The sequence below is a fragment of the Podarcis raffonei genome, chromosome 14 (genome assembly GCF_027172205.1).
Source record: "Podarcis raffonei isolate rPodRaf1 chromosome 14, rPodRaf1.pri, whole genome shotgun sequence".
Classification (NCBI taxonomy): Eukaryota; Metazoa; Chordata; class Lepidosauria; order Squamata; family Lacertidae; genus Podarcis; species Podarcis raffonei.
The window spans coordinates 26,813,125-26,840,581 of NC_070615.1; the positions used below are offsets into that span (position 1 = coordinate 26,813,125).

The 27,457-nt window shown below is 45.5% G+C and overlaps 1 protein-coding gene across 10 annotated transcripts; it reads left to right on the forward strand.

Annotated features, from left to right (window-relative positions):
• On the forward strand, nucleotides 1-22,279 carry LOC128401460 (kinesin-like protein KIF23). Of its 10 annotated transcripts, none has more exons than XR_008327475.1 (25): nucleotides 1-125; nucleotides 2,199-2,268; nucleotides 3,344-3,472; nucleotides 4,267-4,372; nucleotides 4,877-5,013; nucleotides 6,432-6,541; nucleotides 6,651-6,824; nucleotides 7,471-7,512; nucleotides 7,834-7,946; nucleotides 8,716-8,837; nucleotides 9,083-9,185; nucleotides 10,379-10,458; nucleotides 10,565-10,684; nucleotides 11,023-11,182; nucleotides 11,752-11,916; nucleotides 13,346-13,503; nucleotides 14,175-14,348; nucleotides 15,323-15,502; nucleotides 15,814-16,143; nucleotides 18,313-18,543; nucleotides 19,245-19,327; nucleotides 19,946-20,027; nucleotides 20,693-20,763; nucleotides 20,989-21,090; nucleotides 21,638-22,279. XR_008327475.1 is itself a non-coding variant. In XM_053364553.1 (25 exons), the coding sequence occupies exons 2-25, from the start codon at nucleotides 1,347-1,349 to the stop codon at nucleotides 21,651-21,653; spliced, it is 2,973 nt and encodes a 990-aa protein (XP_053220528.1). In that variant the 5' UTR covers nucleotides 72-125; nucleotides 1,339-1,346; the 3' UTR covers nucleotides 21,654-22,279. The 10 variants fall into 10 exon arrangements, 9 of the variants coding, with proteins under 9 accessions (XP_053220522.1, XP_053220524.1, XP_053220523.1 ...); XM_053364553.1 differs by lacking the exon at nucleotides 20,989-21,090 and adding an exon at nucleotides 1,339-1,363 and having other exon boundaries at nucleotides 72-125; XM_053364547.1 differs by lacking the exon at nucleotides 20,989-21,090.
• Nucleotides 22,280-27,457: the final 5,178 nt, after the last annotated feature.

Consider the following 27,457-nt stretch of genomic DNA (forward strand, 5'->3'; position numbering starts at 1 on the left):
ACAGCGGGCCGCGCAATGGATGCTGGGAAGCGGGAGGGAACGTTCAAACCGAACCTTCGCCAAGAGGGCTGCGAGAGGGAGAAAAAGGACGAGCGGGGCGGCCTCGGCGAGATGAAGGCGGCCGCGTGAGTGACCCGGGGCGGGGTGGAGTGGCGCCTAGTTAGAGCCCCCCCAGCCTTCCCTTTAAAGTTCTCCCCCCCTTCCTCTTTCCCTTACTATTTCCTCGAACAAAAGCGCCCTTATATCGTGCAGATTCATGTCTGAGATACTGTACTTATCTGCATTTATTATCTCTCTATCTCTCTCTGTATCTATATGTCATAAAATGTATATGCTGCTTGATTGCAAACTTTGTTAAACGATCTGCAAAAAGTATAAAACAAAAAATGGGTATAAATAGTTAAACAACAATTTAAAATGTTGAAAAAAAATACAAAGCAGCGACAAACAGATTAGAATACAGACCACTGTTTTATGTATCTGGTAGACTAGTCTAAATTAAGATGTTTTAACATATACACGCATATGTTTATATAGTTGCCTATTATTATTGTACAGTAATTAATTGCCTTCTAAAGCACTGTCTCAGTGAGATTTACAGATATGGCTAGCAGCAATTTGAAACACAAAATAATGAACACATTTAAAAGACTAAAAATTACTTGTGTGTATATAAAATCGTGTGTGTGTGAGAGAGAGAGAGATACCCAGTTGATATCTGTTTTAGATTTGAATTGATTTATATATGCAATGGTTTTAGCACTATTACCTATGTAACTGTTATGCTTAAGTAATTATATTGAAAATTGCTTTGGGATGCCTTGTGAGAAGTGATTCATAAATGAAATAACATTGAAAAAATTCTCAGATGCGTATGCATATAATCTCTCTCTCTCTTTATAACCTGTATATCAATTTATATAAATAGCATAGATTATATATGAGAGATTCTCTCTCTTGTATTTGTATTGCTTGGTAGCAGGCTGTCTTAACAGGAGAGATTGGAAGCTGGGCTGTATCTGGCCCTGAACTGTTTCTGTTCTAGCTAGCCATAGTAAGAGCTGCTAATAGACTTATAAGAATTGGTGCCTGAGTTTGTTTTATTTTCTCTCCTGTCTGTGTTCCTCAATTCCTTTTGTGACATGTATTTAATACTGTAAGCTTGTAGGCAAAGACTGTGTTTTTAGTAAGCTGCTGTAGGAGTCTTTTTGGCTGAAGAGCAGGGTACAAATGCTCTAAACAAGCAACTACATAATCTATGCATGCTACTTACCGGTAACTAAATCAGGGACATATCTCTAAACTGTGTTACAAAAAAGTGTTACTAGCTTTTTCCAGAGTGACAAATGGCAAAGGAAAAAATGTTAGATTCTTATACAGTAATGACCTTCAACTTTATGCACTTCTATCATTTATAAGCACTGTGATACTACGATCATACAATAGTTAAAAGCAACAGGTTCCTGCCATGAAATGCTAGTTTAAAACAAATGATGCTCCTCTCCAGGCATCAGCTGTGTCATATGAAGGCAGAAACATTCCAGAGTCTGATTTCTTTCCTCTGTGCAACAAAACTGGGAGCTGGGGAGGAACAAAGCAGTTATGTTTGTGAAGCCATCCTTTACACAGGTTAATGTTAACTTGTGAACCAGCTCACTATCTAATTTTTAAGAGCACAGATGATGCTGGCAGAGGCCAGAAGGGATGAATGTGTCTGATAGCCAGCCACCTTGACTACCTTTTCTTTTAACAGAGTAGAGGGATATAAACAAAAGAAAGATGTGTGCTCTTCTGTTCCTCCTGTCTCTAGTCTCCTCTGTGTTTGAGATTCTTTTTTTACATGGACTTCAACTCTAGCAGAGCATTTAAGACTGGCCTGAAGTCCATTCTAGATTGCCTTTAGCTGAAAGCCACAATATTGGAGAAGGAGGGGTATGTGGGATTGCATATCTTCTAAACTGAAATGCTCTGCATGTGATATTTTGTTTAAGTAGCATTAGTAGTGCAGTGCCTTTCTGCCTTAGCTGTTCTTATGAATGAAAACTATTTCACATGGCTTGTGGTTGACAAGGTGACTTGAAGCGCGCTCCTGCATTGTTGTCACACTGATCCCAGAGCAGTCAGGTTATTTGTCTCCTGTGTGCCTTAGTTCTTGATTGACTTGCCTGATGATTTTTCTTTCTTTTTTTCGTTTCCAGGAAAAGCAAAACTCCAAGGAAGCCTGGGCAGAAAAATGGATCTAGCAACAATTTGAAGGACCCTGTTGGGGTAAGTGCCTGATATAGGGGATGGGCAAGGGATGTAAATGCAAACTTCATATGATGTGTGTTTTTATAGATGAATAGGTGAGATGCTCTGACAGCAGACTAACATAGGCAGAGTCTGTAAGCAAATAAGGGCACAACTTCATGTTTCCCATGAATATTCTCTCTTCCACCCCTTATCTTCTATGACAGTTAATTGGGGTCTCAGTCAGAGGTTCCCTTCACAGCTTTGCTACTTTTATTTACTTTTATTTCTATCCCACATTTTCTCCAAGATACTCAAGGTGGCATTCATGGCTCTCCCACTCTTGCCCACACATCTACCATATGGGGTAGGGTAGGCTGAGAGGCAGTGGCTGGCCTAAGGTCACCCATTGCATTTCCCAATCAGGTGGGAATTTGAACTTTGTTCTCCTAGGTCAGGGAGATCATTGGATCCTTTCACATAAATACATCAATGGTTACACTGGTTTAGGTATATAAACATGTACTTAAAAGAATAATGGCCTGTGATGACAGCTGACCTTTAACTTGGCTGATCTTTCTGATGCTACAAGATGCTCGTTAGTTTTGTGAGAGCAATAAGTGGAAATACGTTTTAGGTTTTTTGTCTGATTCCCAGGTACATTAAAAATCTTGGATTTCTGTCTCTGTGGGAAGTCTTCACTTCCAGCCCTGAGGGCAAATTTCTTGGTTCACAGAAAGAAATTATTTTAATGATAGATCCAAGGAAATTGATTTTGTTGTTGCCTCTTCTCTTTCCAGCATTTTCTTAATTCTTGCATTTGGTTGTCAGTTCGATGTCTGTCAGTCAACATTACATGCTATTCAAGCTGTTGGAAGCTATTTTTGTGTGGTCCTCTTTAGGGTTCTTTCAGAAACACCTTTTATATTTCTGCAAACCTTGGGTCCCTCCCCCCCAACCTGCTGTTTTGGTGCTTTTGTTTTGGCTACCTAGTGGTGGGCTCTTTTCCTCCTAAAATGGGGGCTAGTGGTGGAAGTTTCATTTATCTCACCTGCTAGGCTTATTAAGACTTGGAATCTGCAAGCTGTGATATTTCTAAGCACTTTTTCCTCAGGTGTACTGCCGGCTGCGCCCACTCAGTGTGCCAGACCAAGAATGCTGCGTAAAAGTGATCAATACCACAACAGTCCAGGTTCACCCACCAGATGGATACCGAATTTTCCGCAATGGGGAGTATAAGGAGGTAAAGCCTGCTGGAAAGTGGCCAGCAACCAGAAGCTGAAAACTGAGGTTCTGTTGGGTTTAGATTTGGATCTTTAACATTTGCAGGGAACTTTCTTCCCTGGGGGACAAATTAAAGCTTTGTAAAAGGCAAAACTTGTAATGAGATGACAAGTGCCCCTCTTATGGGACATAACAAAGAAATCCTCTGGATAAGACCAAAGGATGGCCTAGTCCAGTAGCCCACAGTGTACAACCAGATGCCCCTGGGAAGCCCACAAGCCATGCATGAGAACAATAGTAGTCTACTGCTTCTCCCCAGCAGCTGGTAGCCAGAGGCTTGCTGCTTCCCTTGATTATGCTCCACTACTGCTTGAGATGGGGAGTTAATAGGATCTTGGGGGAAATTAGAGTAAAATGTGTTTATTAGGAATTAATATGGTGAAGCAATTCTAGACATCCTCTATCAGACATTGGGCAGGAGTCCCAGTATCTATTTTTAGATGTCTATTGAAAACCGTTTTTTTAGTTCAGCAAGCCTATCTAGATATAAATTATGTGTATTTTTAAACATTTTACTGCTTTTATCTCTGTGTTATTGATGATTGTTTTAGATTTGCTTGTTTTTCAGAGAGTTTTGCTGATTTTATCTGCATTTTAGTGATATTTTTATTACATACCGTGCTTAGAGTTTTCTGAGTAAGCAATCAATATTTTTTTTCTAAATTAATAGAAGCAAGACATAATTTGAGGTCTAGAAACAGCAGCAAAGTGCTTGCTTGTTGCTTCATAACAGCTTGTTGTCTTCCTCTTCAGGTTCAATATTCATTCAAAGAGGTTTTTAATGTCGGTGGGACTCAGAAACATGTGTTTGATGTTGTTGCCAAACCTCTAGTGGATGATCTGATTCATGGGAAAAATGGTACGAGAGGATAGAACATTTCATGCTCTAGCTGATATCTAACCACTGATCTCTCTTTTTCTAAACTTGCTAAACTTTCTAAATGCTCCTCCTGCATGTTCTGCTCTAACTGCCTAAATATTGATTAGGAACTACTTTATTTTGTACTGATTAAAAGCATAGATGGTTTGGAGTATCTTCAGCCCAAATACACCTATAATAGATCATCCAATCTTAATTGAATAAAATACTTCATTTTCTGGAGTTCGGTTAAGTTTTAAATTCCTTCTTCATAGCTGCACCTAGGCTGAAGAAATCTTTATTTGAAACTGACATCTGTTTTGACCCTGCTGGGCAGAGAAAGCTTTTTAAAGTTTGTGTTTCTCTGTTCCTGCCTCTGTTGTATTGTTTGGATAGTATGCACTTATGGTACAGTTTGATTCATTGTCAGCCAAAGTGTTTTTTTGTGAAACAGAAGGATGAAGTAGACATTTGCCTATAAAATATGTTCTCTTTGACTCCTAGGCCTCCTTTTTACATACGGTGTCACTGGGAGTGGGAAAACTTACACCATGACTGGTTCTCCTGGTGACGGTGGCCTGCTTCCTCGCTGCTTAGACATGATCTTCAACAGCATAGGATCTCTGCAGGCCAAACGATATGTAAGTCTCTTCCTACCAAGTCTTGGTGTGTAAACGGTTTTGTTGCCATTGCCAAATGCTTAACTTATAAATTATTGAATGAACAGGTTGGGATGCATTGCATTTAAAGACACACAATGTAGGTAGAGTCCTGAAAGGCAGGATAGCCCCCTGCAAACCACTTGGGTGGAGTTCAGAGGGTCTCTTTTGCACTTACAGTGGTGCCCCGCAAGATGAATGCCTCGCAAGACGGAAAACTCGCTAGACGAAAGAGTTTTCCCTTTTGGAGGTGCTTTGCAAAACGAATCTCCTGTGGGCTTGCTTTGCAAGACGAAAATGTCTTGCGAGTTCCTGCGGGGTTTTTTCCCTCCCCCCCCCCTTTCTAAGCCGATAAGCCGCTAATAGCGCTAATCCGCTAATCCGTCAATGGGCTTGCTTCGCAAGACGAAAAAACCGCTAGACGAAGAGACTCGCAGAACGGATTCTTTTCGTCTTGCGAGGCACCACTGTACTGCTTACTCTGTAGCTAACAGAGTTTGTGCTTCTTTTTGTAAAAGGCAAACTGAGATGAAGGGGAAACAATCAACAGCAAAAGTTCAATGTGTAGATCTCATATTTTGTGACGAGTTCTGAATTAGTGCTCCCTATCATGAATGTTAGAAACTTTTGTTGTTGGTTGGACAGGCTTGATTATAAAATTTCTTTCCTGTCCTTCATCATAAATGTGAAGATGACAGCCAGCACAGGGTAAGCCCAGGGTTCAAGTCCCTCAGCTACTTGAAGCTCACTGGGGAACCCTGGGCAGTTGCTATCTCTCAGCCTAACCTTCCTCACAAGGTTTTTGTGAGGGTAACATAGGATAGGGAGGAGTCAATGTACGCTGCCTTGAGCTCTTTGAAGGAAAAGTGGGACCTAAATGTAACAGATAAACATCAAATCAATGAGCTTGGGGTCTGTAACAACAATTTAAATAAAATACAGTGAGATCAACTCTTCCCATTCCCAACTTTTCCCACTTTTAACCCATAATTAAAATATAAAACTACCAATATCTCACATACCTGTCTCTGCGCAGACCCAACAGAATGACAAAATATGACAGAAGAGGGAGGTGTTCCTAAGGTGTGGGGCAGGGCTATCAGTAATAAGGTCCTGTGGTGGCTCATAGCCCCCTGGCATCCTTCAAAGACTGAGTCAGCATTGCCCCTCCCACCCCAGCTGATCTTAAGGTCCAGGCACGTGAATTTTGAAGGATGTGAGTTTGAGTAGAAATCTTCAGCTGGTGTTGGCTGTCCTTCCTGCTTCTCAGGTCGAGAAGGTCTGGTCTGAGATAGCAGAGACCACTGGCCAATAGCCTAATTGTGACACTATTAGTAAAATAAAATTGCTACTTTCCTCTTGGAAAGACTTACCTTATTTCTGAAAACCTTTTACCTCAGGTGTTCAAGCTGGATGATAAGAATGGGGTTGAGGTGCAGTGTGATGTTGATGCTTTACTTGAACGTCAGAAACGAGAAGCTTTTCAGACCCCGAAAGCTCCATCTAGCAAGTAAGTAGCAATGGTGGCTGGGACACCCTCATCCCATCAAGGACTGCCATAGATCCGTTGTTAAATATATCAAAATTTTAACTTGTTGTGCTATTTTTTATTTTAAAAGCAGGCGGCAAATTGATCCTGAAATAGCTGATATGATCAATGTCCAAAACAACTGCAAAGCGGAAGAAGTTGATGAAGACAATGTTTACAGTGTGTTTGTCTCTTACATCGAGATCTATAACAACTACATCTATGACCTTTTGGAAGAAGGCCCCTTTGACCCCATCAAACCAAAGTGAGTAAACTTCCTTCAGCCTGGCTCTCTGAATCTGTCAGCTAACCAGATTATAGCTACATGGAATGTAAGTGACAGAATTGTGGTCTGGTGTTTCGGATTCCAAAAAGTAAAGTTGGAAATAGATTCCAGATCTGGTGGTTTATGCCTTGGGGAACAAATGGATTGTGTCTGTTTCCAGAACATTGGGCTGAGGTAGTATTGAGGAAATGTTTCTGTAATAGTGAACATTACTGTGAAGCAGTGTCATGCTTACAGATGCATTTCAGAAGTCAGCTTTGGTACCAAGATGGGTCTTACCTAGCCTTGGTTTAGGCACTATTCTCTTTGTCAACATTTCTTCGACATCTTTGGTCAAGGGTTATGCAGAAGCATCACTGAGCACACTCCTTTTTTCTGAGGCTGGCACTGCCCACAAACAAAAGTCTTCCAAACTCTGGTGTTTGCTGGCTGCCTACATAGGAAGTAACCCCAAAACAGACTTTTAGGAATGTTCCAAAGACATACAAATTCTGCCACAACTCCACCTAAAAGTCACAGGCATACATTCCAAAAGCAGAAAATGTCTTGGGAAAATGCTCTGAAAAGGTTTGTGTAGTGGGAGAAAGGCAGTGTGGGCCTGTAACACTTGTAATTTCTTTGCTAGGTGGAGCAGCTGTGGCACTCCAGTGCGAAGTGCTGACTTTATGTATGTGCACAGGTTATATTTTCCTCTTGTTAATGTGCAGTTGGCTGTTTTGCACTTAGTGAAACTGGTGTGTTGTCTCCCATTGGCTTTTCTTCCCTGCAGCTTGTTGTTGATAGCTGACATGTACCTGAGTGTTTCCCTCCCTATATGAAGTCTGAATGGCTTGACCTTCCCTCTCTTTCCCTTCTTGCCCGAATAAGCTAATCCTGCATGGCAGCTTGTGCTGTAGCTGACCTTGGCGTGGTTAGTTTTTGTCTTCCCCTTGCTAGCAATAAGTATGTTGGTGCTGGCCAACTCTCATTGACACCCTCACTCTTACAGACTTCCCCAGTCCAAAATTCTCCGTGAGGATCAGAACCACAACATGTATGTTGCAGGATGCACGGAGGTGGAAGTCAAATCCACAGAGGAAGCTTTTGAAGTCTTCTGGAGAGGTAGGAAACTCCCTGGACTCCTCCAAAGTGCTGCCCTTGTGGCAGAGGACTGCCACAGAGGAAAACATCTGGCACAGAGCTTCCTGTTCCTGTCCATTTGAGCCCTGATAGAAGGTTCATAATATCCAGCTCTTTGTCTTCTAACAGCAGCCAGGCAGGTGCCCATAGGAAGCCCAAGCAGCAGGGCACAATTCAACAGGACTAGCCCCACCCTGAAAATCAGTTGCTGAGGGTGGGGGACAATACCCAGTCCTTGTGAAAGCACAGTTGGCATAACTAATTGCCATTGATTGCATTATCCCATGAATTTGTCTTACACCTTTTAAAAACCACTTGAGCTAATTGACCTGTTTTGTGTTCATGCATATTCCATAAGTCACACATTGTGTCTAGCACTTCCTTTTTTCTGTTCTGTATTGACTGCCATTGAAATTCATTGATTAACCCCAACTTCCAGATACAGGAGAGGGAGAAAATTGTTTCCGTGTCATTTGCAACTTGATAAATCCCCCACATCCTCCTTAAGCTGTCACTCACACAAACAAAACATCCCTCCCCAAATATATTGACTTCTGGGGGGAAATGGTGCTCCAAGCCTTGTCCCTTTTGGCTTCCTTTTCCTGTATGTTTTTCTAGCTTGGACCACCTTCAGCTATGGCTCCTAGAACTGTGTGCACACCACGATGCACCAACAACTAGAATGCTATTGATTGCTATGTATTCATTCTCTGCTAGATTAAAGGACTTTTTCCTGCTTTCTATCAAACAGGCCAAAAGAAGAGGCGCATTGCAAACACTCAGCTCAATCGTGAATCCAGCCGTTCCCATAGTGTGTTCCTGATCAAACTGGCCCAGGCGCCACTTGATGCCAGTGGGGATAATGTTCTACAGGTAAAATCGAGAGGGGCTAAGGAGAGCACAGCTTCTCTTTTCTCTCCCCCAACCCATTCCCAAAAAGTAGATCCATTAAATGACTCCCATCTGATAGCCAAGGTATGGGATGTGGAGCTGGTTACAGGTCTCCCAACCAAGTCCTTGAAAGAGCTACTGCTCTTTCCAACTTGTGGAGGAAGATTCTTTTCTCGCATTGTGGTTGTTTCTTTATTAAAACTATGACTCCTTCCCTTCTCTTGCAGGACAGAGAGCTGATAACCTTCAGCCAGTTATCTTTGGTTGACTTAGCAGGGAGTGAGAGAACAAACAGAACCAAAGCAGAAGGGAACAGACTACGGGAAGCAGGTAGGCGTTGTGACTTCCTTGTCCAAGCTTTGCCACCCTTTTCGGGCATGAAAACGAAATCTAGCCCCATTCATGAAAGCTTTGCATTGAAGCCCGGTGGGAAACTGTATTCTCTTGATAGAGCGAGGAGGGCATCTCAGTTCCTTTGGGGTTGCCCCTCCCACCAGGAGTAGGCAGGGCTAACTTGGCCCAGACTGTGCCCTGCCTTGTGACTACAAAGGAGGGTCTCTGTCCCCCCCGCCCCACCTTTTCTCTCTAGATCCCCTCCCTTACTTAGCAGGGACTTGGGTCATTTTCACACTCAGAGGATGGGGATTGTTTCCCACCCTCTAGCTTATCAAGAAGAGAAACGGCAACCTCTGCTGCAATGGATTTAAGCCATGAGCACTGTCAGCCTGTCTCTAGTGCTGGTGGGCTGGCTCTCTTCAGCTGTCCCAAGCAACAACTAGAGTGCAGCTTGTGTGTGCCAACCCCACTGACAGCACTTCTAAATCCCCAATAAATGTCCTTACTCTGCCAGAGAAAACAGGCTTTTCTTACTGTACATAGGAGAGTGAGCAGAGCATTTGACTCACCCTGCTAACCTCTGATTCTGCTTTTTCCTCTTGGATGATTGGCAGGTGGCAATGATGGGCAGGTTAAGGCCATCAGGGACGTTTTTCCTTATGCCTTTCTTAAATGGAGTTTAACCAGAATAATGGCTTGTCACAATAGCAGCCTGTGATAGATTTTCTGTCTTGGAGAAGGAGCTGATAAAAGGTTTTCCAGTGAACTTGAGATCCCCCAGCCTCTGAGGGGAAACCCTTGGACAATAACATTGGACTGAAAGAAATGAAACTGGGCTTTGATATATTGGCTGATTAATGCTGTACAAAAGGTTCTCTTCTGAGTTTCAGGAAGAGGAGGCTGACAGTTCAATCCCCTGGACTGGATGTATTTAAGAAGACAGTGGGGGCTGGTTGAGGGCAGACAGATTGTGGGGCAGTGCCACATTTGCCCAAACTGGCTAGCCTCCACTACAGTCCAGTCTGAGAGGGCCTCCTGGTGGGCAAAATACATAGAAAGTGCCCTTTACTCTCCCGAGAGCAGGAAATTTACAGTACAAAAATGTCCCTGTTTTTTCAAACCATGTCTTGTGACCATGGCATGGTTTGGGGTGAATAATGGGCTACACCTTTCCCTCTCCTCTCCAGGTAATATTAACCAGTCCCTAATGACGCTGAGGACCTGTATTGAAGCTCTGCGGGAGAACCAAACTTATGGGACCAACAAGGTGTGTGGTTGCTCCCCATTTCTGTGGGTCTCCCTCTCCCCCTGGCAGTCTTTCTTCCTGATAACTTTTTTCTTCTTTAGAACTTAAGGACTCTTTTCTTCTTTAGATGGTCCCTTACCGAGACTCTAAACTAACCCATCTCTTCAAGAACTACTTTGATGGAGAAGGCAAAGTGCGCATGATAGTCTGTGTGAACCCAAAGGCTGAAGACTACGATGAGAGTTTGGTAATCTAAATCTTCTTTGAGCTTCCTTGCTCTCATCTTGCTGGAACTGGGATGGAGGGCTACCTTTATTTATAAGAGCTTTACATCTGAGGAGGCTGATGGACCCAAACAATGAAGCACAAACCTGCTCTGTAGTGGAACTACCTTTTAGAGCAGAATTAAGTTGTGCTGCGTGTTATAGGATGGGTGGGAGGGAGAGAAAATAATGTGAAATCCTTAGATCTTGCATACACAAATCTGTTGGTGTGCAATTAGGCTTGACTAATGTCTCCATTTCCTGTTTAATTGTGTTGTAAAGTACCAGATCCTACATACTCCCATATATCATTATTTTGTAGCAAGTCCTGCGATTTGCAGAGCTCACCCAAGAAGTAGAGGTTGCGAGGCCTGCTGAGAAGCCAGTCTGCGGCTTAATCCCTGGTCGACGGTTTAAGAACCAGGCCTTTCGGGAGGAGCTCTCACGGCAGCTGGAAATCCGAGGTGGACCGATTGATGGAGGTAAATCACAAGAGACTACTTAGAGTGACCAAAGCGGCATTTATCAAGCAACCAGCAACATAGACCTCTCATTCTAGTTTATTCACCTGTCTTAGCCCTTCCTGCTTTGTACACACATACACTGAACTGCCTGAACATGGTGTTCTGGACCTGTGTTCTCACATTCAATGTTAGCTGGGTAAGAGCAGCAGGAGGTGTGTTGGAAGGAAAAGGGTTAAACCACCACCGTTTTCTCCCCCTCCTTTGCTGCAGAGCCAGTCCCTTCTCACAGAAGGCATCAGGGTATTGTTGCACTTCAGCCACTGTATAATATGAGGTTTGGCCTAGAGTGTGTGTGTGTGTGTGTGTGTGTGTGTGTGTGTGTGTGTGTTAACCCTTAAGGTCTTTTTTGTGGTTATCTTGATAGGCGTGCATTTGAATTAACAGTGTGCCCTGTTCTAGCAACCCTCCATGCACCTGGGATCCAGGCTCTGTACAGAGCATCCTGGCAGCTGTCCCTCCTGTTGGGAGCTTGCCAGAGCCCTGGCCAAGACATGTTCTTGAAACAGCTGCTTCATTGTCTCTTGCAGATCGGGAGCGGTCTATCACAGAGGTGCTGCTGCAGAATTTCCCCCCAATGTCTTCCTGCGAGCTTCTGGACATCCATGATGACCAGACTCTTCCTCGACTGATCGAAGTGCTTGAGAAACGGCATCGCATCCGGCAGATGCTGTCGGAAGAGTTCACCAAAAATGGTGAGCTGTATGACTCTCCTGGCCAAAAGTAGTTATGCAGGCAGCTTGGGCTGCTTCTGCCTTGGAGGTAACTGACCTGGTGCCCTCCTGTTGCTGCTGAAGTCCACTTCTTATCCTCCCTGGCCGCTGGCTGGGATTGAAGGGAGTTGGAGTCCAATAATAGCTGGGGGGCACCATGCCTCAGCTATTCCATTTTTTTAAAAATTCATCTTACAAACACAAGAAAGGGCCTGCTGGATCAGGCCAATTGCTCACCAAGTCCAGTATCCTTTTCTCACAGTGGCCCAACCAGATGAGTGTGGAAAACACTCAGAAAGATCTGAGCCCAACAGCACTCTCCCCTTCTCTAGTTTCCAACAACTAGTATTCAGAAGCATTGCTGCTTCCAACTGTGGCAGCAGAGCATAGCCATCGTGGCTTATTCCCATTCATAGCCTCCTCCATGAATTTGTCTAATCTTCTTTTAATAATAATAATAATAATAATAATAATTTTTATTTATATCCCGCCTTCCCCGGCCAAATGCCAGGTCATATAGGTTGGTTGGCATCACTGCCTCCTGTCTGAGTGAGTTCCGTAGTTTAACTGTGTGTTGAAACACTTTATTTTATCTTTCCTGAATCATCCAACACTCAGCTTCATTGGATATCTAGGCATTGTAGTCTTCTTGCTTCTACAGTCTTACCTTGGTTCTTGAATTTAATTAGTTCTGGGAGGTGTTCGACTCCCAAAAAGGTTCGAAAACCAAGGCATGGCTTCCTGCAGCCAATTGGAAGCCGTATTGGACGTTTGGCTTCCAAAAAAAGTTTGCAAACCGGAACACTCACTTCCAGGTTTGCGACATTCAGGAACCGATTTGTTCGACAACCAAGACATTTGACTACCAAGGTATGACTGTAGTTTTAATGCATCAGATTCTAAGCAGGAATGCCTTATTTTCTGATCAGAAGATGCAACTGGTAGTGAATTATCCTAGTATCTACCACATGAAGCACTTTGATATTTTCTTCTCCTCTGGTTTCTGTCACATGAGGGTTTCCACATAATTCCCATTTTACAAATGTGCTTCCACATCCTTGGAGAGATTCCTTCATTTTATTAGCATGTCGCTTTTCCACAAAGAAATCATTCTCAAAGCAGTTTACAACAAAGAAAACAGGAGGGCATTTTGAAGCAAACACTGCATTTCATAATAACATGGCAAAATATGACAGTAGCATATATAACATACAAAAAAAATATAAATATAACAAGATTATATAAACAACACCCATCCTCTAAGGGCAAGAATGGTATGGGAGCCTTATGCTTTTACTCTGGTCTTAGAAACACACCTCCCATGATGTTGCTCCCATGGGATGACCCAGGCTTCCCTGGCGAGTTGGCCTAATCCAGTCAGTAACGCAGATTGCTTTTTCTTTTGTTGCAGTGCATTCTGTCAAGGGGATGCTTCAGGAGCTTGACTCCAGTATCGTCTCCAAGGAGAACTATGCACAACTTAAAATGGCCGAGAGAGACAAATTTATAGCAGCCCAGAAAACTGAGATTGAACGCCTAGAAAAGAAAGCAAAAACTCTGGAATACAAGGTTTGGGTGCCTTTATGTTCTTTAAGCATGTGGCCTATTTCGCATAAGTCTAGGAGTGCAGCATCTCAGGCCAAGGAGCCAAATGCAGCCCTCCAGCATTCTCCATCTGGCCCCTAGGATGCTACCCAGGATACACACCTGTTAACTCTGCTCCTTGAGGGTGTTTGCCTGGCTGGAACTGTCCTTAAAACTTGAGAATGCCGTATGTGTGGAGAGAGAACTCTCTGGTTTTTGTATGGCTGGAGTGTGGCCTGTGCATAAGAGTCTCTATGGTTCTGCCCACCACTGACTGCTGCCCTGCTGCCCACAGGATGGAGTGGCTCTCAGCCTGCAAAAGGATCCCTGTTCTCCTCTCTCCACCCCAGTGCAAATGAAACTCTTGTAACTTGCTGAGCACTATGCTAACCTAGAAGTTGCAAGTATGATAGCTTTTTTGACTTGCTGCCCAGTGGCGATCATTTTTGAGGCTGTCGTCTTGAAACAGGGGTGTCCTCTTAGCACCTGCCTGACAGCTTCAAATCATGCGTGTTTTGACATTCATTTGCAGTGCAGGTTCTTTCTTTGCCCCAAAACCTCCCCTCTATTTTGGATGTAAGGGTGGGTGTGGATATGGAAGCATGGGGGTGTGAAAATGAAGTTTTCGGAACAGAAAGTGGACTTTGTCTTACCAGATCGAGATCTTGGAGAAAACGACAACAATTTACGAAGAGGAGAAGCGCAACTTGCAGCAGGAGCTGGAAAGCAAGAGCCAGAAGCTGCAGAGACAAGTTTCTGACAAGCGCCGCCTTGAAGCACGGTTGCAAGGCATGGTGACGGAGACAACAATGAAGTGGGAGAAGGAATGCGTAAGTGTTGTGTGTGCCCACACACTGGGGTAGATACTGTTTTGGAGGCAAGCTGCTTGAGGCACAATCCGAATGTTTACAGGCAGAAGTTCCTAGGACACTTCATATAGAGTCAGACCATCGGTTCATCTAAGTAAGTACTGTCTACATTGACTGCCAGCAGCTCTCCAGGGTTTCAGTCTTTCCCAGCCCTACCTGGACATGCCGGGGTGGAAGCCATGACCTTTTGTATGCAAGGCAGATGCTATGCTACTTCCTGCTCCCTGTCGTTTTACCATGAGGCAGTGCTGGAGATCATTTGAGCCGTTCCCTGCTACTCATGCAGTTGTATGAGAGCTGGCAGGAAAGGGTTAATGCAGTCTTCCTAGTTCCCTGCTCTGTCTCCTATACAGAAGGAATTGAGCTGTTGGACTCCTGGCTAATTCAGGAAGCCCCTGCTGATCTATGTGGTCCTCTGCTTATTTGTGTGCATGAGATATATTGAATTTTGTTACTGGTTTTTGTGTTTGTGTATGTTTTCCCCCTCAAGCCTGACCAGGAGAAAGGTACTTCTTTGAGTGCCCATGGCATGTTGAGGACTTTTGTTGGTTCATTCTCTTCCTCCCTACCATGGCTGCAAAGGCATCCTTGAGTGCCTGTACCATGCCCAGCAGCCCACAGTCTCTTCTCTGGGACAATATGAAAGGGATAAGAGGAAGTCTGCATGTCTGTATGTCCCAAAAGCTTTGATGACTTGAACTCTCTTGTCCAAGCAAAAGGGGGTCCTATCTATCTCCACCAAGGGCCCAGGGAATCATTCGTCTGTGTGATCGTGCTGTCCATCCCACAGGAAAGACAGTCTTTGTGCTGCTGCTCAATACTTGCAAGGCTCTTGGAGGGGGTGTAACATGTCCTCTTCCATGGGCCCATAGCACCTTCTCTTCCTGTGGTCCTGTCTGGAGCCCTTCTTAGCACCACTTGGCTCTCTCTTGCAGGAGCGGCGAGTGGCAGCCAAGCAGCTGGAGATGCAGAACAAGCTCTGGGTGAAAGATGAAAAACTGAAGCAGCTGAAAGCCATCGTCACGGAACCCAAGGGCAGCAAACCGGAGCGGCCTTCTCGGGAGAAGGATCGGGAGAAGCCCCTGCAGAGGTCCCTGTCGCCTCCCCCAGTCCCTGTAAGTTGTCTAAGAGACACTTAAAGTGTGTTTGTCTGTGCGTCAGGCAGAAGCATCAGAGAAGCTGAACTGTTCAGCCTGGGTGGCTTTCTGGGGCTAGGGGGTTTTGTAGTCCAGTAAGGGAATTTGGCTGCAAGTGCGCCGAGTCCCTGCCTCTGTTCCCTGCTTTTGTTCTTTCCCCCAGACCCTCTGTAAATCTGCTTAATCCAGACCAGTAGATCTGGGGGCCACGGTGGGTGTCTGCCTGTGCCGGAATCTGGGGGCTGACTGACTCTTCCCTCTCCTTGTTTGCTAACTGCACCTCTCTTCAGTTTTCTAGTCCCTGTGTCACTCAGCTCCCTAACACCACCAACTTGCCTGCCGCAAGCCAGCCACAGCTGCACAGGCGTTCTAACTCCTGCAGCAGCATTTCGGTGGCCTCCTGCATCTCGGAATGGGAGCAGAGGACGCCTACTCAGAGCAGCAAGCACCCCGGCGGTGGTGGCAGTGGCGTGCCCAAAGGCAGGAGTAGACCTCAGGAGCTCCAGCAAGCTAGGCACTGTGCCATGTCAGACAGAAGGCGAGGCATGTGCTGGACCGGCGCCCTCGAGGTCCCCAGCGCTAGAGAGGCTCTAGAGGTAGAAGAGGACCTGTGCTGCAGGGTTAGTGCTGCTCCTCCTAGCTGGGGCTTGACGCTGGGGTGAGCCTGGCATAGTGGCTCAAAGGTTGCCTTTCTCCATCCCCCGAAAGCCATGGAGAGCGCAGCAGAAGCAAAACCATGAGAATACAATATATAAGAATTAAAAGAAGCAGTAAAAATAAAAATTTAAAAATCAACATGCATAGTTAATTTGCTGTCTCCCACCTTCAGCTGCACCACAGATACACTGTGGACCACCTGAATTAAGCTCGCGGACCGGTTTGGGACTTAATTTTGGAGCCCAAACAAAACCTTTCTAGGAGATGGATTCTAGCCAGACTCTGCTTGTTGCATGGCTTTCCCGCATCTGGGGCTGGGTAGCTACTTTTAATTGACTCTCCATTATAAAGATCTGAAATGTGTTTTATGCTAGACTTCTCAACATGTAAAACCTGCATCTTTTTTGCTTTAAATTGCTATGAGGTAGCTTCCCAAATAGTTGAAATCTCTTTCAGTTGGAATTGTTTAAAGCACACACTTAAATCTGTTGCCAGCCAGTCCCAAACACATGTCAGCTTGCTTAAACTTCTTCAAATAGTGAGATCAGCCTGTCGATGCAAATTAGCTGTAAATCAGAAAACTTATACTGTACATGCCTCCAATCAAGAGTTCTTGATTTTCTTTCTCTGCGTCAATCAAGGGCAATCAAAACTTTGGAAAGTGCCTCTGACAGGCTGCAGTGGTGTTTGTGTCACACTGTGTGAATCTGCACCCGTCTTTCCCATTAGCCGTGCTGATGAGAGTTGTAGTCCAGAAGGCAAGGGGGCACCAAGTTGGGAAAGGTTCTTCTAGAGCCCTGGGGTGCTGTGTGGACCAGTATAACTAACAGGCCAGTTCTATGAAATGGGACAGTGGCCACTGTGGGCAACAAGGCTGCTACAATGCATTGTTGTAGGCTAAGCATAGGTGACTATGGAAGGCAAAGTTCATGGGCTGCAGGTGATGCTACTCCAACTCAGAGTAGCCCATTGGCATTAATGAGCTTCAGTGAGTCATGCCCAATAACTTTAATGAGTCTACTCTGAGTAGGACAAGCATTGGATACACCCCTATGAAATCTTATTACTTAGGTTTTCCGGGATGTGAGGAATGTGGGGTTGTCCCATGGTTGAGCCACCTGCTCCCATCAGTCCTCACCATTGGCTATGTAGGTTGGAGTTGATGGGACTTGTAGTCCAACAATGTGGAAGGCCAGAGGTCCCCCCCCCTTGCCTTCCTCTCTGCCCCTGCATCAAGGGCTTCATGAGAAAGGAATTATAAGTGCATGGAGCTGCCCAGGCTATTTGTCCCTCTAGCCCAGAATGTGCTCTGGTATGAGAGGGGCCTTTCTTGTCGCTTCTAGTTTGACCCACCCAACAACCAATACCATAGATGTAGTCCTGGGCCTTCTGCATCCAAAGCTCTTGAACTACATGGTCCCTCCCCAAGCTGGTCTTCTGGGTTCCTGTTGCTCTATAGCCACATTACACAGCTGCTTATGGTGGCTCCCACTGAGCACATGTCCAGCAGTCATGCTAATGGGAGCTGTGGTCCAAAGCATTGGAAGATTCACAAGCGGGTGAGGACTGTCCTGGGAAAACCTGGTGGCCAGGGCAGCTTGTTGGACCTTATAATGGTTACCTTGTCCCAACATTTCTCCTCCCCACTCCCTGTGTGGCTGTGAAACAGCATTTTACCTCCGTCAGCAGGGCAAAAGGCAAAGAGGCAGGAACGTTTGATGCTCAGCCAACTTAGGAAATCTTTGCAGGTGGGGGTGTTGCATTTGTCTTGTCTTTTGTGTGCATACTTGATTTGGCCTATTGGATTTGCAGAGTTTTGCTCATGGACTGACTCCACCCTCCTTGCCCCCAGCCTGGTAATGTGCCTGCGTTCAACACTGTTGCTCTAAAATCAAGACTACTTGTTATCCATTGCTCTTCCTTTTCCATCTCTTCCACCCTCCCCAAAATACTACGATTGCACCTATAAGATATATGCATGACACTGAAGGGAAATCTTAAATGTTGGGGATGAAAATAAAGTGACTAAAGATTTTGAATTGCTTTGTTGACTTGGCTCTCCAAAGATAAGCTTGGGTGAAATTTGCTGCTCATCCCCTTTGCATCTCTCTCTTCCTTTTGGGACCACTTAGAATGCTCCGCCAGTTCGCATCCGGCACAGGCGTTCTCGTTCAGCCGGGGAGAGATGGGTGGACCACAAGCCTCCCTCCAATGTCCAGACTGAGACAGTCATGCAGCCCCACGTCCCCCACTCCATCACAGTGGCGGCTGCCAACGAGAAGGCCCTAGCCAAGTGCGACAAGTACATGCTGACCCACCAGGAGCTGGCTTCCGATGGGGAGATTGAGACAAAGCTCATCAAGGTAAAGGGGGCCAGCAGGCAGGCAAGGGAGCTTTCCCAAATGTGTGCCTGCTTTCTAACAAAGTCCTCCAAGCAAACTTTGAGGCTTGTTGGGCTGCAAAGCAGCTGAACTCTCGTGGGGCCATTAGAATTTTACACATTTAGAGCAGAGGGGCGTGTGGAGAGAAGCATACAAATGGCAGTCGCATATTGCGCACCATTAACCTGCATGATTTCAACCTTGGGCGGTTGAAAGCTGGCCGGTTGAAATCCCAGAAATTAATTGCATGCAGGATAGAGAGCTCCAAAGCTCCTTTTGCGCTGAGTTTTCCTGGCATGGAAAGTGCTTTTTAATCTCTCAGACTTGCTTACTGGGCTCAGAGATGCTCTTGTGAGATCTCACGGGAACTCGGATGGCCCTGTGAGATTTTGTGAGAGCATTCCAGAGCTTGGCAAGAAAGGCAGGGATAGTTGCCTGGGGGTAGTTTAGGGGTATGTCTTTAGCATATACATGCCCTTTCTGGAATGCAAGATTCTAGATGTGATTCTACTGCATCAATTTACATTTTCACTGCCTTCAAACCCAGGCTAGGCTTCCTAGGCTGGTGTGGCCTGATCTATATATCTGAAAAAAATGGAGCACAGTTAAAACAATGCAAGAGTAGGAACCTCAGCTGCCCCCCTCACCATGCAAAGAGCTTCTTCACTGTTCCTGTCTTATAGGGTGATGTTTACAAGACCAGAGGAGGTGGCCAGGCAGTCCAGTTCACAGAGATAGAGACCCTGAAGCAAGAGTCTCCAACAGGGTGAGTTTTCTAGCCCAGTTTTCTTGCCCTCTTAAAACGCACAGAACCAAGATGTCCATTCATGGGGCTTCTCTTGCTCCTGGGAGTAGGGGGAGGGCCCAGTGAGACTGCTGTAACTTAGCATCATGACATAAAGTATTTATGTTTACGTTTTTAAATACGTTGTAAGCCACTTGGAGAACTCTGTGTACCCAAGGCTAGTAAATAATATGAGGCAGGTTCCTGCTGGAAGGCCAAAAAGTGCATCTCCCAGTGGATTTGATCAGACTTGAAGTTTTCAGGGCAGGATCAGGTTTGATGAGCAATCCTTTAAACTAACTATTTGCTTTTTCCAGATGAGTAGCCATAAAATTCAGTACAAACATAGAACTATCCTTAAAACAAGCTCCATTTGAGATCAAGGTATAAAAATACTCAGTAAACAGACAAAAAAATGGTTTTCAGAAAATGATGGCAGTCTTGATGTGGGGGGCAGGTATTGCTAGTTCACCTAACCTCTGGACAGGGTGTTGGACCTTGAAGGCCTTGGCTTGTGAACCTGCCAGGCGCCCTATTGTGGCTTGCTTCTATCAGCTGGACACAGCTTCCCCTCAACTGATGTTCCTTTGCTTCTTCCAGCCGCAAGCGAAGATCGTCTCCCTCTAGCCGTTCACCTGCAGAGGAGGGTACAGAGTCCGAGTGGACAGATGTAGAAACAAGAGTAAGTTCCAGGGAGGCCCTTCTTCGTGTGCCTCCTCCACGAGAGATCCAGAGTGTGGCCATACGAGAATGGGCCTTTTCTGCAGTGGCTCCCTGTTGTGGAATGCTCTCCCCGGGGAGGTTCGGCTGGCACCTTCATTATACACCTTTAGGTGCCAGGCAAAAAATTTCCTCTTTAACCAGGTCTTTGGCTGATTGCCATCTCGTGCCCTTTTAAAATGTGCTGTGGAAGGGGGGATTATTGGGTTGTCGTTTTTATTATGTATTTTGTGATTTTATGTTGTAAATTGCCCTGACAGGTATAGAGCAATATACAAGTATATATTTTTTGTTACTGTTGGTGTTATTATTATTATTACAGTGGTACCTCGGGTTACATACACATTAGGTTACAGACTCCGCTAACCCAGAAATATTACCTTGGGTTAAGAACTTTGTTTCAGGATGAGAACAGAAATTGTGTGCTGGCGGCACAGCGGCAGCAGGAGGCCCCATTAGCTAAAGTGCTGCTTCAGGTTAAGAGCGGACCTCCGGAACGAATTAAGTACTTAACCTGAGGTACCACTGTATTAGGCCTGGTGTAACCCAGGGTGAGGGGTGAGCAGCAAAGACTGCTGCTGAGTTGCCTCTTGATCCCATGTGGTCTCTCTGTGTTTCTCTGTCCAGTGTTCTGTCGCAGTGGAGATGAAGGCAGGCTCTCACCTGGGGCCTGGATACCAGCACCACGCTCAGCCCAAGTATGTTTCTCTCTCCTTCTCACCCCTCATTCCTAAATACTGAACAAGGCTTTCTGCTTCCCTAAGCTTGTAGCTTTGTGTTCTTGAGAAAGCTGGGTTTGGAACCAGAACCAGGCTTTCTGCTTAGGGCCTGAAGACGAACAGGAGCTGTGCCTGGGAGATGCTGGCTTTGGGGTGGGGGGGCAGAGGGGGCAGAGTTTATTATTGAGGTTTGGCCTCTTGCAGATAGGTGCCGACCAAGCTGTGAAAGTGATCTCTTCAGCTCAGGGGACGAAAGCATGGCAGTTTTACAAGACATGTTAACAGGCAGGAAAGAGGGCATCAGAGGTAAAAAAAGAAAAGAAAAAGTTACTGAAAGTTCTGAGTGGGGAAAAGCTATCATCAGGACCTGGAGAAACCTCTAAGGTAGTGCTGTGTTTGAGTTACAGAGAAGGCAGGATGTTCCATAGGACAAGGAAGCCTGCACCCCCTCCCCTCAGTGGCTTCTGGATTTCCTTGCTGGGTGTTGCTCACATATATTTTACAGCCGCACAGGCTAGAATCCTTTTTTGTCCTCTGTGGGGTGCCAAATCCTGCCCTGCCTTGGGCAGTTGCTGCTCCCTACGTCGGCCCCTCCTGACCAATTGGCTCAACTGCAGAAAGCTTTTCTTGAAGGTTTTGTCTGCTGGGGTTGGGGAGATGTTGTTGGGGGCTGACGGCAGCTCCCGGGCGCCAAAGGGCCGGAAATAGCCTCTTGCAGGAGTCTCTGCGGGGGCACCAGGAGGTTTTGGGGGCTGCCTCATCGCAAGGGGCTCTGCTTGTGCACTGAGAATTTTATATTGATCATGACTTGGTGTGTGTGAGGGATGATCACAAACCTTTCTTTCCTTTGCAGGCGCAGAAAACCATGAACTATTGGAGATTCCTCCTAGGACTTCTTTGGCAAAGGGATTATTTGCAGGCCTACATATGTTAAGCAAGGAAAGAGCCAAATATATAATAAAAGTACATTTTTTTTTCCTTTGGCTCTCTTCTGTTGTGGCATTGAAGAAGACAACCTTGTTTTGTTCTGTTACCTCTTGACTGGATATAAGACTCCCTTGCACAGGGCTCAGCTGTGTTCCTTGCCACCTTTTTTTGTCTTCTTATGGGTATTTTTATGAGACTGTATTAAAAATGTGCTGCTATTTATTTAGCTGTCCTGATGCACTTTAGAATGATCTTGACGCCTGTTTAGAATGGCAGTCCTGGCAGTCCTGCCCAAGCTTTCAGCTGGGAATGGCTTTGTCCTTAGACTGGGAGCATCTGTGCCCCTGCAAACCGGTGGAGAAGGCCTTCTCCTGCCAATGTATTCTGAGCAGTGGGAAGGACGGGGCTCTCGGCGCTGGCTACCTTCTCTCTTTGTTTTGTTTGCTATGCATGATTGTAATGGGGCACGATGACTAGACATCTGTGTAGGAAGGTGACTATATTCACGTGTGATATATATGTATATTTTAAAGGGCTGAATTTGCCAATAAATTTTCACAGCATCTTGCATTCTGTGGTCTTCCTCGTCTACTTCTAACATATCTGGCAGTACTTTTAAAAAAGCTTTCTCCCCTCCCATTGACGTCATCGAGACGGAAATGGCCACAGCCTGTCATCTGGGGTGAAGTTTGTTGATAAAACGAAGGGGCATTTGATGTGGCATGACTTTGTTCTCCCTGTAACATAGCCAGGATTAGCCCCAGCTGCCGGAGGAACTTGTAGAGATGGAATGGAAACGGTTCAGAAAAGCACAACCAATACATTCAAGGGAATGAACATTCCCTGATGAGGAATAATTAAAATACTTGGGGCGTTTTAGTTTAAAAAGGCGAGTACATGCTAGAGGTGTATAAAAATTACTGGTGGTGTGGAGCAGATAGAGATTTTGTTCTCCCTTTTTCATAATGCTTGGACTCCCAATGGGCTCATTCCGCGAAGATGAATGTTGGGAGATTGGGGACAGACACACATCATGTATTGCATTACAATTTGCTCTTGTGCTGGAGTTCTGTTCCAGGTATGGTGTGTAACTGCCACCGTGCCAGCATGCTCCTGGGGCTAGTGCACCGAGTGGTACTTGCCTCCCCAAGTAAGGCAGAGGGCTACCTTGCTTCCTGGGTAAGTCCTGCTCAGTTCGTGGCCTCTGGGATGCTCTTGAGGCCACCCAAGTTCCTGCAAGATCTTGTGAGAGCACCCTAGAGCCTGTGTGCTGAGCAGGACTTGCCTGGTAAGCAAGGCAGACAGCTTAAAAGTGCTTTCCACATAGGGAAAACCCAGCACAAAAAGAGCTTTTAAGCTCTTTTCCTTGCATGCATTTTATTTACACAATTTTAGCTGTTTGGTTTTCAATTGTGCATAAGATGCAACTGTGCTGTATTTACTCATTGAATTCATATCCCACCCTTCCTCTGGAAAGGAGCCTACGGTAGCAAACAGATACACAGTTTGAAAAGGAAAATAAAAACAGTTATGACATTCTAAAAGAACATTCTTCCACTCAGTGATCTTGGGTTTGCCAGGAGCAGTCTTCTTCAGCCACCCAAATCCTGGGTGAACAGGAATGCTTCCAAACTCCTCCTGAAAGTGAATAATGATGGAGACAGGTGCACCTCACCGGGGAGGGCATTCCACAACTGGGAAGCCACCACTGAAAAGGCCCTGTCATAAGTCAGCACTAACCAGGCATTCCTGCCCCTTACGTAAAATGAATTTGCTACCATAAAATATGGTGCTAGTCACTAACCCTGAAGGCTTTAAAAGGGCATTAAATTCATGGAGCATAATACTATCAGTGTTGTTTGCGGTTATTCTTCCTATGGTGTTGGAGGCAGTAAGCTGAATATATGCAAGAGCGTGCTGTTGTGCTCAGGTCCAGCTTTGGGGCTTCCCAGGGGCATCAGGATGCTGGGCTTTGGTTTGATCCAGCAAGAGCTGCTCTTGGGATTTACCCAATGACCAAGGCAAGGGAAGAAATTAAGAGATTTTCCTTTCCTGCTTCCTCTAACCTCTCAACCCTTGCTGGTGCTATTTGCATTTTTTAAAAAATTGCAAAAACATATTTCACTTCATGCCTAGTTTAGGTTCCTCTGCCGCCTTCTGAATAATAATATCCTAAAGTAGGTTGGAGATGCTACCTAATGACTTGAGCAGAAGAGGCCGTATGAGCTTGCCTAGTAGATTCCACTAGAGGACAGCATCCACCAAAAAATGAATTGAATAAAGCTGGGTTGGTTTCCTGCTTTGGGTAGTGTATGTCACATGTATGTTTAGGTAAGGTGCTGTTCAGGTCTCGGCATCTGAAGGCTCTCTTAACTCTTAACTGTGTTATTAACACAGACTAGACCAACCTGGTGCCCTCCAGATGTTTTGGATTAAACCCATTAGTCCAAATAAGCTGGCTTGGGCTGATGGAAAGTGTACACCAAAACATCTGTAATTTTTTGGTTTTTGGAAAATAAAATAATTTAAGACAAAACATCTGGAGGGTGTCAGCTGGCGAAGGCTGAATTGGCATATGCAGATTGGTGTCTGTTTCTTCACCTGAAAAAGGATATTGCGGAGTTTCAGAAAAGGGCAACCAAGATGATTAAGGGGAGGGATCAAGTCCCCTTTGAAGAAAGGTTGCAGTGTTTGGGGCTTGTTAGTTTAGTGAAAAGATGAGTAAGAGGCAACATGATAGAAGTTTATAAAATAAGGCATTGCATGGAGAAAATGGATTGAGAAAGGCGTTTCTACCTCTCTCCTAACACTAGAACTTGCAGGTTGCATTTTCTTTAAAAATGCTTAAAGGTACTCTCATTTTCCTACTCATTGAAATAATGCCCCTCAATGAGGCCAACCTTAGATTCACAAAATGTTTAGGGGTATGTGTACTCCTAAGTCGCCCCCCCAAAGGAAAAAAGCACTGCTTACATACATCCAGGGAAGCTGAATGTTAGAAGATTCAGGCCAGATAAAAAAAGTCCTTCATGTAGCACATAAAACCATGGAGCTCACTCCCACAGGAGGCATTGATGACCACCAGCTTGGATGGCTTTAAAAGAGGATCAGGTAAATTTATGGAGGAGGGGTGCTGTTGATGGCTACTAGCAACGTTGGCTGTGCTCTGCCTCCAGAAGTGGAGGCAGCAATGCTTCTGAATATCAGCTGCTAGGAACCACAGGAAGGGAGAGTGCTCTTGTGCTCGAGTCCTCCTTGAAGTTTTCCCACAGGCATCTGGGTGGTCTCTGAGAACAGGATGCTCAACTGGATGGGTCATTGGCCTGATCCAGCAGGCTCTTTTCATTTGTCTTGGCCCTCCCTGTGCCCTTGTCAGTACAGTGGTATCTCGGGTTAAGTACTTAATTCGTTCCGGAGGTCTGTTCTTAACCTGAAATTGTACTTAACCTGAAGCACCACTTTAGCTAATGGGGCCTCCTGCTGCTGCCGCGCCGCTGGAGCACGATTTCTGTTCTCATCCTGAAGCAAAGTTCTTCACCTGAGGTACTATTTCTGGGTTAGCGGAGTCTGTAACCTGAAGCATATGTAACCTGAAGTGTATGTAACCCGAGGTACCACTGTACTTAGCAACTCTCCTGCCCCCACTCTCCACATGTCCTGTCTTCCTCTTCGTTTTGAGGAATGCCGGCCAGGGTGCCTTCCACTCAATTAGAAAACAGCAAATAAAGTAAGAGCCGTTCTCTCAGCGTCCTACCTGAAAAGGCCAGAGTGCAGCCTCTGCCCCTATTGGTTGCATCACACAGCAGCCTCCTGGGCGCCTGTTCCTTTGCCTGTCTTGTCCATCCTTGCAAACAGCAGGAGCAAAAGTGTTTACCCAACAAAGATTCCGCTTAAGACACACAATTTACTCTGCTAACAATGCTGCACATTGGTTATGGGAACAGATGTTGTTGTCTCTGCTGACACTGGAGGGTGGGGAAAATGAAAGCTAACACCTGTGTGTGTGTGTTTTCTGCACGTAGTGTATTTCAGGGGTGATGCTAAGCGGCTGCATGTCTTGACCTCCCTTGGCTAGAGGGGAGCTGGGTGGAAGTCTGCACTGTTCCATAATTTGCTTCCTTTTCAAAAGAGGCTTCCAGTTTTTCTGTCTGATTCTCAGGGACCTTAATGTCTTTTTAATTTTGCTGATACCACCTGTATTTGCAGTAGCTGATATATGGGAACCAGACCTTGTCGAAATGATGGTGATTCAGCCTGATCTGTAACAATCCTGTGTTGCATTAGATGCCCAGAAGAGCCAGATGGGTCTTTTCAATGGGAGACAGTCTCTAAGTGATAAGCAACCTGTCAGGTGGGTTCTTATGTGTAAAGGAAGGCATCTAGTGACAGAAGGGCCAGATCAGGGTTTGGGTTCAGTGCCTGACCATATAATACTAGAAGCAGCAGCAAAAATCCTTTGCCAAACCCCCATGGACTCGCCACACTCCCTTTGATTACATTGCTTTAACATGCTGCAGCCTTCCTGCCTGCTGGCACTTCCTCATCCTGGTCTGAGCTAGTGCATGGTGTCTCCCCCACCCCCACCCCTTGGAAAGTGGGCACCTGGGCAGGCTGCAGCGTTTGGGAACTCCTTGGGTATTCTTGTAACCAATGGAAAAGTAGGGGGAATTTTTTATTAATAGTTGAGAGCATAAATGGCCTAAAGCAGCTGTGTAAGAGGTACTATTCATTGTTTTGTCCATGTGGTCAAAGCCAGCAAGCTGTTTCAAGGTGGTGGTGTGATTTTTCTTCAAGAGGTACCCAGACTATGGATTCACACATGATGCTTTTCCTCCACGGAAGTCGTTGCTCTGGGTGTCTTCCATATGGGGGCTGCAGAGAGGACCACCCTGCCCTAAACCCCTTAAAGCTACAAGTGCATGGACTGCTCCCCCCCTTTGCTGCACTGAATATTTTTTTGCATAATATTCCGTACACCCCCACACCCCAGGCAGTTAAAAAGCTTCTGCTTTTAAAACCCCAGCACGCCATTGAAGGCGAGGCAATCTCTGCTTATTAATCATTTCAACCTCCAAAGCAAACGGGATCCCAAATAATATAAGTAATTAACTTTATCTTGTTGACATGGCTGTTTATAACACAATGTCAACACTGGCTCTGCCAACATGGCGGAGTTGCTATTTACATAAACGGAGGGCTGGAGACAAGAGCCAGGCGGGGCTGGGGCAGAAGGAGACAACGGTCTGGTTTATGGATCAGGCAGACAGTGCGACTTACCTGGTGCCTTGCAGAGTCACTGAGTTTTCCTGGTGGGCAGATTCCTTCAAAATGTCATTTTTTTGATGCTGCTGATCTGATGGATCTCATGTATTTTTGCATGTTGGGTTGCTTTTTCTGTCTAACTGCCTCAGTTGGGGATTCCCCTGCTTGCCTGGGGGGGGGGGGGAGAGAACATACCGTATTTTTTGCTCTATAAGACTCACTTTTTCCCTCCTAAAAAGTAAGGGGAAATGTGTGTGCGTCTTATGGAGCGAATGCAGGCTGCACAGCTATCCCAGAAGCCAGAACAGCAAGAGGGATTGCTGCTTTCACTGCGCAGTGATCCCTCTTGCTGTTCTGGCTTCTGAGATTCAGAATATTTTTTTTCTTGTTTTCCTCCTCCAAAAACTAGGTGCGTCTTGTGGTCTGGTGCGTCTTATAGAGCGAAAAATACTGTAATTAATATTTGTGTGGTCCCTGAGGAGGG

What these genes read in the sequence shown, in the direction of transcription:
- LOC128401460 (XM_053364547.1), top strand. Translation starts at nt 16, where the DNA reads ATGGATGCTGGGAAGCGGGAGGGAACGTTCAAACCGAACCTTCGCCAA. An exon ending in ATTTGAAGGACCCTGTTGGG is followed by an intron (nt 2,269 to 3,343) that starts GTAAGTGCCTGA and finishes CTTTTTCCTCAG; the next exon opens with GTGTACTGCCGGCTGCGCCC. An exon ending in TTGAGACAAAGCTCATCAAG is followed by an intron (nt 18,544 to 19,244) that starts GTAAAGGGGGCC and finishes CCTGTCTTATAG; the next exon opens with GGTGATGTTTACAAGACCAG.